This window comes from Epinephelus lanceolatus, chromosome 19 (assembly GCF_041903045.1).
Source record: "Epinephelus lanceolatus isolate andai-2023 chromosome 19, ASM4190304v1, whole genome shotgun sequence".
In the NCBI taxonomy this organism is placed as follows: Eukaryota; Metazoa; Chordata; class Actinopteri; order Perciformes; family Serranidae; genus Epinephelus; species Epinephelus lanceolatus.
This window is the reverse complement of record NC_135752.1, coordinates 27,949,206-27,961,219: the sequence shown is the minus strand read 5'-3', so window position 1 is coordinate 27,961,219 and position 12,014 is coordinate 27,949,206. Positions and strand designations below refer to the sequence as shown.

The 12,014-nt window shown below is 40.8% G+C and overlaps 1 protein-coding gene across 2 annotated transcripts in view; it reads left to right on the top strand.

Moving 5' to 3' along the window:
* vldlr (very low density lipoprotein receptor) overlaps positions 1 to 12,014 on the top strand; it is a 92,083-nt gene that overhangs the window by 62,981 nt on the left and 17,088 nt on the right. For both annotated transcript variants that reach the window (XM_033647089.2, XM_033647088.2), the window contains exons 11-16: positions 726 to 897; positions 2,080 to 2,304; positions 2,429 to 2,547; positions 3,004 to 3,143; positions 7,370 to 7,511; positions 9,980 to 10,129. In XM_033647089.2, the coding sequence (XP_033502980.1) occupies positions 726 to 897; positions 2,080 to 2,304; positions 2,429 to 2,547; positions 3,004 to 3,143; positions 7,370 to 7,511; positions 9,980 to 10,129 (948 nt within the window). The remainder of the gene's footprint in view (positions 1 to 725; positions 898 to 2,079; positions 2,305 to 2,428; positions 2,548 to 3,003; positions 3,144 to 7,369; positions 7,512 to 9,979; positions 10,130 to 12,014) is intronic.

Here is a 12,014-nt window from a genome sequence, read left to right as displayed (position 1 = left end):
GAGATCAAGAAAAGTTTAAATCTTAAAAGCAGCTTTAAAAATTTAAATGTGTGCAAATAAATGAGTAAAATGAACTGAAATAGTCGCTCGTCTTCAGAGAGCTGGGTACGTGAAAACAAAAGATTCCACAAGAGGTTGTAGAGTTAAATCTTAAATCAAGTCGCTATCATTAAATGATGAACTCTCAAATATCATCAGAAAAGCTCTGGAGTTGTCCCGTCACGGGAAATGCTGATGTCATCCTCTAGTATAGTGATCACATGCTGTTTGATTGTTTCCGCAGTAAATGGACTTTATTGTGTCGCTCGTTGACAAAGACTGTCACTGTATCCGACTGTAGAGCCTATTCTTTTTTCCCCCGAATGATTTGTAAACAGATCCTATAAACTTTTATTTCTTACATAATTCCTCTTCTACCACACCTAAATGATCCTCATAATCCTCTTTAAAAATGTCACAGATTTGACCTTTTTACTCAGAAACAATAGACTCTGGTTATGCTGTTTGTGTTTTCTAGTCTTTCGTATCACCCAGAATCTGTCTGAACTGATCACTGAGCAGATATTTGATAACACTATTCAGTCAAATTCATGTCTCAACGCTGTGAAAGTCTCCAGCATCAGCAAGTGAAACAGGTCAGCCTGAGGTACATTTTATAGACAGGAGCTGTCAGGTTGACATTCTCTTTTCTGTCTCTTATGTAACCAAGTCTGTCTTGTCCTCAGGTAAGGAACCCTGCCTGATCTTCACTAACCGCCGTGACATCCGTCGTCTGGGTCTGGAGAGGAAGGAGTACACTCAGATTGTGGAGCAGCAGAGGAACACAGTGGCTCTGGATGCGGACTTTGACCAGCAGATGATCTTCTGGGCTGACCTGGGCCAGAGAGCCATTTATAGGTAGATTACAGCCGCACAGAATCTTGTAAAAGAACACAACAAGAAAGGAGTCATATCTGATATCAGAGTGAAGTATCTTAGCAATTGTTGGATAGACTACTCTGACGTTTAGTACACATGTTCATGGTCCCACCGCATGAATCCTTATTATTTAATTTGCGAATAGCATGGTTCCCGGGGATGCAATGTTGGTTGGTCAGTTGGTCCGTCACTGTAGTTTTGACTGAAATATCTCAACTCCTGGATGGATTCAAATTAAACTTTGTACCTAGACATTTGTTGTCTGCAGAGGATGATTCCGAGTGACCTTGGGGATCCCCTGACTTTTCCTCTAGCTCTACCATGAGGTTGACACTTTTGACTTTAATTGAAATATCTCAAAAATTATTGTATGGGGGCGTCGGTAGCGTAGTGGATAGTGCCGGCGCCCCATGTATAGAGGCGATGCCTCGCTGCAGCGGTCGCAGGTTCGACTCCGGCTTGTAACCCTTTGCTGCGTGTCAACCCCCACTCTCTCTCTCTCTCTCTCTCTCTCTCTCTCTCTCACCCCATTTCACTCTGTCATGTTCATTAAAGGAAAAAAGCCCAAAAAATAATCTTAAAAAAAAAAAAATAAAAAAATTATTGTATGGATTGGCGTGATGATTTAGTACCAATAACCATAGGTACGAGGGATTGAACCCTAGTAGCGCTGGTAATCCCCAGACTTCTCCTGCATCTTTTATATGGCCTGCTGTGACATTTAGTACTCACATTCAAGCCTCCCTCAGGATGATCAGCAACTGATTTTTCATTAGTACCATCATCAGCTTGTCATTTAAGTTGTCAAATACATGCACAGCTGATGACATTCCCATCGGCCTCAGCTGGATTTGCGTTTAGTGCTGATAAGCAAATGTTAGCATGCTCACATTTTGAACTAAAACGTATTGGAATTAAGCTCAAGTTTGGGTTTGATTAGCTGGAACCAGGGACTTTTGTATTGTTAATATCGAAGTTTGACATATCAGACCCTTTTTTATATCAGGATTTTTGAGCTGAGATTGGTTCAAACTTTGCCCTGCATTGTTTTGTGGAAATAAGCAATAGGAGTTTAAAGTAACGTGGCCTTGTGGCAGTTTAAATGATGAAGTTGATGATTTGAATCTTAAATTTTAATGACACTGCATGTTTTTATTGCAGTACTGTGCTGGACAAACGAGGGGATGTCAGCACCCACAACAAAGTGATCGATAACGTCCAGACTCCTGTCGGAATCGCCGTGGACTGGATCTATAAGAACTTGTACTGGTCTGATCTCGGCACCAAAACCATTTCTGTAGCCAACTTCAGTGGCACCAAGCAGAAAGTTCTCTTCAACAGAGGCCTCAAAGAGCCGGCGTCCATCGCTGTGGATCCGCTGTCTGGGTGGGTGGAAAGCTTGTTGTTAATGTCTGGTGAAAACCTTTCATGTTCAATTGACAATGTACATTTACAGATCTGGTGTGTGTGTGTGTGTGTGTGTGTGTGTGTGTGTGTGTTGGTCTTGTAGGTTTCTGTACTGGTCTGACTGGGGGGAGCCAGCCAAGATTGAGAAGTCTGGTATGAATGGGGCAGACAGACAGGTTCTGGTGGTGAATGACATCCAGTGGCCTAATGGAATCACCCTGGGTAGGATCACGCACACACACGCATCATTTAATCAGATGCTTTCCTTATGCGGTCTCTCTCTTCCTATACTTGGATCACCCATACTGTGTCAAAGCCATCGATTTGTCCTTGTTATTGAAATGTTGCATTGATTCAAATTTTCTTACTTATCTCTGCCGCCATGCTTCATCTTCTCTCTGTCCTATTCTTCTGTACTGTCATTCTCTGTTCTTCAACTCTCGGGTTTCATTTCCTCTGTCAACACATTTTTATTCAATGTTCATCTGGCCCTCTCCCCTGTATCACTCCTTTCTTTCCTTTCTTACGTTGTGTAATTTTTGTCTGTTTCTGCCCTCTGCCATTTCTCCACTCTCCATTATCCCTTGTATTGCCCATTCTTCTTTTATTCTTGCATCTCCCGGTCTTATTTCTCGCCTCTTCTCTCCTGTTTCTTTTTACGCTTCATCTTCCGCCCAGATCTGATCAAAGGCAGGCTGTACTGGGTCGATTCTAAGCTGCACATGCTCTGTAGCGTCGACCTGAACGGAGACAACAGGAAGAAAGTACTCCAGTCTCCAGACTACCTTGCTCATCCCTTCGCTCTCACTGTTTTTGAGGTACTGCTGCTGTTATATTCTCTCCTTTACACACACTTTGCTCACAAATGTGCCACACACATTATGATTGTTGAACTGGTTGTATTACTGATTTAATCTTGACTAATTGGAACAAGTTGGACAGAATTGTACATGTGTGGTGTGTAGGGATCGTCTAATTGTTTGTCCTCAATGTATAAAATGTAGTGCAGAGTCACAGTTCACCTTAAGTTACCCTCACTCTCAAGATCACAGTCATTATTGCCCACGTCTCCATCTAAATCGGACCCAAATTCTGTGTTTTTTGTCCACATCTTTGACTTTTCTTCTGAGATTGTAGTATAAATGAACAAGGCATGCTTTTTGGATGGATGCTTGTTTCTGTGCTGGTACGGTCATACACAAGAATTTGAGTTTTCACAGGATTTGGAGGGTTGCCCTGCAAGTGCCACTAAAATTATTGTCTACATATCGTTTATTGTATTATCTTTACTCACTCAGTTGTCCAATATGTGCTGCTTTCTACTTTTACCATCCTAAAACAGACTTCATTTAAATTCGACAGAAATGAAATGAAACTCACAAATGCTGTCTTGGTTTGTCTTTCCACTGTTCCAACAATCAACAGCTCTGAGTTGGTTGAATAAACCCCTAATTTACCCAGTTAGATGTGAAACTATGGTGGCTCTTTACACGCTAAAATTACTGATTATTTTAACACAGTCTGGTGGGTTTGCCAACAGCGAGTTTAGTTAAACAAAAGGGATCTTACTCTTCAACATAAAGGTCTGTCTCTGTAGGGATCCTTTACATAATGTTGACAGAAACTTAAAATAATGATCTGAGCCTGTCAGCGGCAAAAACAAGCACTTTTAGTGGACGTGAATTGACCGTGTGCTCATTCCCTGTTGTTGATCCTATTAATCACTTAAGCCCTGTTTGCACCAAGCAATACGGTTCAGTTCAGATCGGTACACTATTTTTCCGTTTCCACTGTGAAAAGTTGTGGATGGTACCAAAGGAACCGTTCCGTACCGTCCCCATTTTTGGTCCCCCCTCTGTTGGGGTACCTAGCACACAGATCTGGTACTAAAAGGTGGAGCTGTGAACACTGCAGTCCTGTTGATTGGTCAATAGAGGACAGTCACTCTGCTCAGGGCTGAGTTGTGGCTGATTCTGAGGCTCATGTAACCACTGTTCATACCGTGGAGAGTTTTATACATTAGTAAACTAACTATAAATGAAAGGATGTTTTGTTGCCTCTTGCAGCAGCTTTAGTTGGAGAAAAAATAACTTAGTTCACTGTGCCGACTGACGGCAACTTTTAAGGTGGAACGTTTACTTGTAATGTTACTCAGTGTGTGAGTTGACTCTGTAAGTCAATCAACACAGTGACAACTTTGACCATTTCATTAGTTTTTTCTGACATATACTTTTAGTAATGAGTGGATCTTCAAGTGTTTATATGTATTAATTTCAACGGGGTTATGTGAACCGCATATATCAGAGAAAGAAAAAGCGCCGCGGAGTGCCATTCCTGTGGGCTAGAGTAACGCTAAACCCCTGAGCTTGCCTGAGAAGGACTAAATGCACAAACCTGCTATTTTTTAAATATCCCATGGAGAGAGACTCTCACTGCAGCCTGTTTTATTTTGTTCTGAAAATGTTGGCATGCAGCCCCCGTTCTGTGAACGATAAACAAGGTGCAGACTTCCCTCTGTGTCACCAGTAATGAGGAAATACAGTGAGTGCTGGACGGAGTAGTGAGTGACAACAACTGCGCCCACATTTATGAGTACTGTTTGCGATGGAAACTCGAGGGTCTACGTGCCATGTCTGAAGGGTTAATGTTGGTTCCAAAGGTACCATATTGAAAGTGTTTGGTGGAAACAGGGCTTTAGACACAAAAACATGGGAAAATAGGGTCCATGCTCAAAAATACCCAAGTTACACTTTAAGGACACACACTGACAGGATGCAGCCCTTTAGAGTTGTTTCACAGTTGAATTTTTTGGTTCCAAAAAATGAAAGAGAATTAAAGACACAAGAAAAGACAGTTTACACAAAAGCTCAAGCTTACTCTTCATCATATCATCACAAAAACGCATTCAGAATAACCTGTAATTTGCATTCTAGAGAGCACACAGCTAGTAATGTTCTAGTGAGGGGACTGACTCAAAGCAGGTGCACTTAGTGGATCTGAAAAACCAAATTGCTCTAATGTTGAGTACTAACAATTTCTGCTGGTTAAAAACCTGCATTCTTCAGTACTGTCTTTCACATGTAATCTTTGTGAATCATAAAATCATGGACATGTTGTTCTCTGGCTGTCTCTCTCGCCTACACCCACACAAACAACTGCTAACTCGGTGACACTCAGACAGATGACACATGCACACATTATTCACATGCAGGCACATGTGCTTATGGTGCAGCTCATGCCTGAGCACTGTGGAGTGCACAGTTTTATCATTAAGTGAGTAACTGCATACTATAACACTATAGTTAAAGCACCAATTAGTAATAGTTTGACTGAAATTACATTTTGCTTTTTCCATTTTGCAGCTGGTAGAAGTGTGATCCAAGTTATAATCATTCCATGAAACACTTCATGTTCAGTGCTCTCTTCACTCGCGGTCTCGTGAAGTTCTGTTTGGGAAAATAAACTGTGAAGAACAGGATTAACATGTTAACACAAGCAGTGAACACCACCGAAGCTGAACAAACCAAAACTGAGTGTCGCCTTAATCAGCAGAAAACCCAAGGAGAGACGTGATTGACAAGTGGTCCTTACAACGTGCAGTGCAGGAACACTACACAGATGGTCTTAGCACACAGATGGTTGAATTTGTGATTAGAGCCTCTCCATCCCCATTTTGCGCAGTATTTGTGCTCGACAGTTCTGTCACACCCATGTGTGATTGGGAATCAACTGAACACCTCACTGAAGATAAGAAATCAAATATCACATATGTTTTTGTTTGTTTGTTTTTTAGTTTTTAAAAAGACAATACCACTGAACCTCTGCTCAGTCTCCCAGAAACCACTTTCTTTTCTCCAAATAGGAACACAAGGTTTGTCTTAGTCAGTGTGAAGATCAGTTTCTATTAAAGTATTACTGAAGAGAGAACTGATCGCAGTGATGCAAGATAGATGTATTTCTATCATCAAATAATAATACCATGGTAGCTGAAGCTCTTGTATCTGACAAGCTGGCAGTTTGTATCCTGTAAACTGCTGCAGGTAACCACGGCAACAGTTATTTGGTTGGTTAAACCAAAGATGCCCATAATGAAAGCTCTCTGTTTTACTGTTTTCATTTTTTGGTAAATGGCCTCTGTTAGAGAATGAGGCATCTCAACACAGATGTTTTGTGGCGCTTTGGCCTCGTCTGTTATTTTATTCTATCGAGACAATTTTAGCATGAAGCACTGGTTTCATCTCGATACAATATATTGTCTTTAAACAATGCAATATTTGCCTGTATCAAAAAGTCTGCCAAGATATGATTTTGATTCAGTTCAGGGGTCTGCGATTGATATGAGACAATATCATATGCTTATTTAACACAGTCACTTCCAGAAGAATGTCTCAACCCTTTCTTTTTTGCTTTTGACCATAAAAGAAAATAGCTATCAATAAATGTAACTGGTTAAGTGCAGTAAAGTTCACACACGTAAAACATAGCTTAACAAGAAGAAGAAGACTGTCAAGATTCATAAGCAAAACAATTGTTTTCGTTAGTTACCATTATTAGCTTAAGAACTATATAACTTTATAACATAAATTAGCCTAACGATTAGCGCACTTTTCCTTTACATATAGCTTAAAAACTTATATGTATTAATCAGGCGACTTCTGCTCACCATTGGTTTAAGTCACTGCATCTCCCAGCAGAACGACACAGCTGAATTTCAGCCTGCATGCACGTTTTTTTCAGCCTGTTATTGTTGAAACAGAGCAGCTAATATTTCTGTAGCGATAGCACCAAGTTAGCAGAATGAGATGCCCGGCCAGGTTTGACGTGTCTCCTAAGTATTTAATTTTGTAACAGCATTGTTTGCATATGTCCTGTGCTTTTCTCCAAAATGAAAAGCATCTCCACACTACTGATTTTTTTTTTTTTTTTTTCCTCAGGGGAGTAAATATCCTCAGTGTCTTTTTCCTGGCGTCTTGCCATTATCTGTCTGGCACTGTTTTTAGCTATTAATGTGAAAATTAGCCGTCTTTTTGTGTCCCCTGTCCAGGATCGAGTCTTCTGGACGGATGGCGAAAATGAAGCCATCTATGGGGCGAACAAGTTCACAGGTTCCGACGTGGTGACGCTGGCCAGTAACCTGAATGACCCCCAGGATATCATAGTGTACCACGAGCTGATCCAGCTGTCAGGTAAGAACCTGCTGGGAGGGGAAACGAGCGGAGGGAGGCAAGAGGAAGCGACAGACATTAATGGTTGTTGAGGCGGAAAATCTTCTTATTCATCAGAGTCCTCCAGGCTCGGTGACATCACAGCAACCTCCAGCTCCGGCTGACGTTGCAGACTGTTTTTTTTTTTTTTTAACAGTAGCTGCTGCTGTGAGTTAATGAAGGTTAATGAAGAGAAAGTTAATCAGAAATTACTGTAATTACATGTAATTCAGGTACAGGGAGTACTAATGATGATTATCATTTTAGCTGTAATCATGCAGCCATAATTGACACAAGTCATCTTGTCACTGACATCATTAAGTTAAGATAAATGTAAGGAAGGGGCCAATAAGCCATACCAACATACCAGGGTTTTGCAGCAATCTCCTCAGCTTACTAACTGTCACAATTTTGTGTTTGCTCAGCTGAGCTTGAAACTTCGAAACCAACACATCAGAAGTCCTATGTCCACTCAAAAAAAAATTGGAAAGTTTGAACATTTACAGTTCCATAACTGAGCAAAAGGCGGTTTGATACGACTGAATGCTCCAGGAACAGGCTATTAATTAGACCTAGAGTTGAAAATGTTTCGTCAGTGTGCTGTTGCCAAGGTCAAGTGAACTTTGAAACTCAGCTTCTTACTTGTACATTTAAATTTTGACCTCTGTCCTCTGCTGTCTGCTGAAATCTTTTTGATTCACTCTCTGGATAACTTGGATAGAAAAAAGCACGCGGTTGTCCAGACCAAGTATCTTAAAAGTTCTGCATCTCTGTCTGAATGCCCAGATCTGAGTTCAATCTCAACATTTTTTTTTTTTTTTTTTTTTTTTTGATCAAACAACTCAGATAAAACCTAAATTCCTAAGAAGCTGACGCTTTGGAAAATGTAAATAACAACAAAATGCATTGATTTGCCATTTCTGTTTGAACTTTATTCAATTGAGTACAGTCCCTAAGACAAGATGTTCACACACATACATGTCATTGTTTTCCTGTACATATACACTCATTCTGGATTTGATGCCTGTAACACGTTCTAAAAAAGTTGGGACAGGAGCATGTCTACCACTGTGTGACATGACCTTTTATTTTAACAACACTAAGTGTTTGGGAACTGATTGCTGAAGTTTTGAAAGTGGAATTCTTTCCCATTCTTGCTCGATATACAACTTCAGTTGCTCAGCAGTCAGGGGCCTCCATCGCTGCATTTTGTGTTTCATAATGTTCCACACATTATCAGTGGGCGTAGTACCTGCACTTATTCACCACATACCCACGCTGTTGTGACACATGCAGAATGTGGCTTGGCATGGTGTTGCTGGAATAAGCAGGTATGTCCCTTAAATAGACGTTGTCTGAATCCAAAACCTGTACGTACCTTTAGCATTAATGGAGCCAGTCAGCCATGACACGGGCATTAACACACCTCCATACTATCACAGATGCTGGCTTTTGAACTTTTCGCTGGTAACAATTTGGATGTTTTTTTTCTTCTTCAGCCTGAAGAACACAGTGTCCATGATTTGAAATGTGGCCTCGTCAGTCCACAGCACACTGTACATCTCGGATGAGCTCGGGCCCAAAGTTGTCGGCTGTGTTTCTGGATGTTGTTGATGGCTTTCACTTTGCATGGTAGAGTCTTAACTCGCATTTGTAGATGCGACAAACTGCGTTCGCAGATGATGGTTTTCCAGAGTGTTCCGGAGCCCATTTAATGATGTGCTTTATACAGTCAAGTCAGTTTTTAATGCAGTGCGGTCGGAGGGATCCAAGGTCACAGGCATTCAGTGTTGGTTTTCAACCTTGCCCATTACATGCAGAGAATTGTCGGGATTCTCTGAATCTTTTGATGATATTATGGATTGTAGACGGGGAAAAATGTGTTGAGAAAAGTTGGAGTATTTGCACACACAGTTTTTCACAAAGTGACCATCCTTGTTCGTGAGTGACTCTTCCTTGGCTTTCAGGGATGCCTCTTTCATACCCATAAATGATGTTTCAGTGTTACCAATAAACCTGTTTATCTGTGGAGTGTTCCAAACAGGTGATTTTTGAGCATTTCACAACTTCCCCAGTCTGATGTTGCCCTTGTCACAACTTTTTCGTAACATGTTAGACATCAAATTCAGAAGTGTATATTTTACAAAAAACAAAGTTTATCAGTTTGAACATTAAATATCTTGTTGTTTTACTGTATTAAATTGAATTTGAAAATTACTGCATTCTGTTTCTATTTACATTTTACACATCATCCCAACTATTTTGAAACAAGTATATGACAAATAGAGCAGAGGAAGTTGGTGAAGATGTTATCATGCTTACATGTGAGATATCAGCCACCTCCAGCACTGGCTGAATCTTATGTGATGAATGATTCTGCACTAATCTTGATTGCAGATGTTCTTCATATGTTTGTCAAAGTAATCAGATCTGTTGACTCTTGTGTGCAGGTACTAACTGGTGTGCGGAGAAAGGTGAAAACGGAGGCTGTAGCTACATGTGTCTGCCTGCGCCGCAAATCAACAAACACTCCCCCAAATACACCTGTGTGTGTCCAGAGGGACAGGAGCTGGCTGCTGACGGCTTACGCTGCAGACCTGGTGAGTCACCGCACCACAGTGGGGAAACAAATTTAGTTATTTATGACATGTTTACACCCGAACCAGGAGCACAAATATGCAACATGCAAGCTACAATTTGCATAATGAGAATTTCTTAATATGGTTTTATAATCAAAACAAATTCCAGACTTTTGACTCCGCCTGTTTTTCTAACCTGCATGGAAACTGTAGGCCCGCCTGCATAATTCATTGTTTTCATATTGATTCATGCTTGTATACAGTCTCATGACAATTCTGCTGCATTGGTATGGAGATCTGTTGGTTGCATCATCAAATGACAAGACTGAATTACAGTGATATGATGTGCAAAGACATGTTGTCAGAGAGATGGCAACGTAACACGGTGAAAGAACAAGCATCATAAGATTAACAGAAATAAAACTATTCCTGTCAAAGTTTCCTGAAGAATCGTTAGGATATGTAGGTCTCATTTAATCTGGAATCGTGCAGGCCCAGCAAATTGTGTCTAGAAGTTTGCAGAAGTCTGATGCTTGCTTGACTTAATCAACAACATTGGTTAGATAATGCAACCATGGTGTTACTCCAGATTCAATGCAACCATGGTGTTACTCCAGATTCAAAGTGTATAGACATAGCCGTAGATGTCGCTATTTCAGCATATTTTCGGTTCATGAAAGTTAATTGTAACATTTTGGTCCCCTTGAAAAAGTCTTGTTCAGTGTTTGGTTATAATAAAAGACCCTCTAAGGACTCGAAGGTTGTTTTTCTTTTATGGTAAGTAAGTTTTTGTTTTCATGGTTTTAAGTCTTTTACATTGAAATGTAGCATTAGCGTTAACATCATCAGCGTTAACTATAGTTTTAAAAGCATTGTGCTAACCAAGCTTGCAGCTAGCGTTAGGGTTAGCTTCAACCTCTCTTCCAAATGTCGTCACTTCTGGCTCCAAAAATCCAGTATGGCGACCACCAAAATGCAGTGTCTACAAACCAATGCATGACGTCACGTTGGCTACATCCATTATTTTATTAAGTGTATGGAAATATTTTGAGAAAAGGAGCAGTGTTTTAAATTAAAATTGAAGGAACCCCAGGGTAAATATTACCAATAATCTGATTTTAATTTAACTCTTGACGCCTTAAGGCCAGTGTGGATGGCATCATGGGAAAAAATTAGCAGTTGTATGACTGGGAGAGCACAGACCACACTGGTGGGTTAAACTGCTAAACAGATGTTAAACCTGTAGCTGCTCATTGTGCTAATGTGCATTTCAATTATTGTTCACACAAAGGCGACACTGTGCATTCTTCTCTGCTTCGTCTTCCCCTTACTGTGCCACTTGTCTCAAATGTGCCTCCCCTTAAAGAATTGATTAAAAAGAAAAGGATAAGGGAGCTGGGCTTTCACAGTGGATCCCCCACAACACAGAATCAGTTGTAAGAAACAAAATTAATTCAGTCTAATTCTTTGGTTCAAACCGGCTTTGATGCGAAAAGAAGAGTTTCATCTCTCCCTCCTTTTTCCTCTGCCTCTCAGCCGCTCAAGCATGTTTCCTTGGTGTGAGTGTGTTCCCTCTGCGAGTCTTGTCTTCTATCTGTATCCATGCCAGCCGCAAACCCAGCTGTCTGTTTGTGTTAGTAGTCTGACAGCTGAACAGTAGCTGAGTCAGTTAGTGTTGTGATCCAGTTTTTCAGTGTCTTTTTGGCAAGTCTCAACACCGTCCTCCACATCTCAGCTGCAGCTCTGTCTGCTTCCTCTGCTGTTTGAAAGTGCCTTTACAGTCTCATCCTGACAGCTGAAGTTCCTGAGGTAGCTCCTTCTTCCAGTCGTTGTCGAGCTCTGCTCAGTGCTGTCCTCTGGTTTAATGTTTGCCTGTTGGGTTCAGTCCTAGTTCTTAGGAGGATAC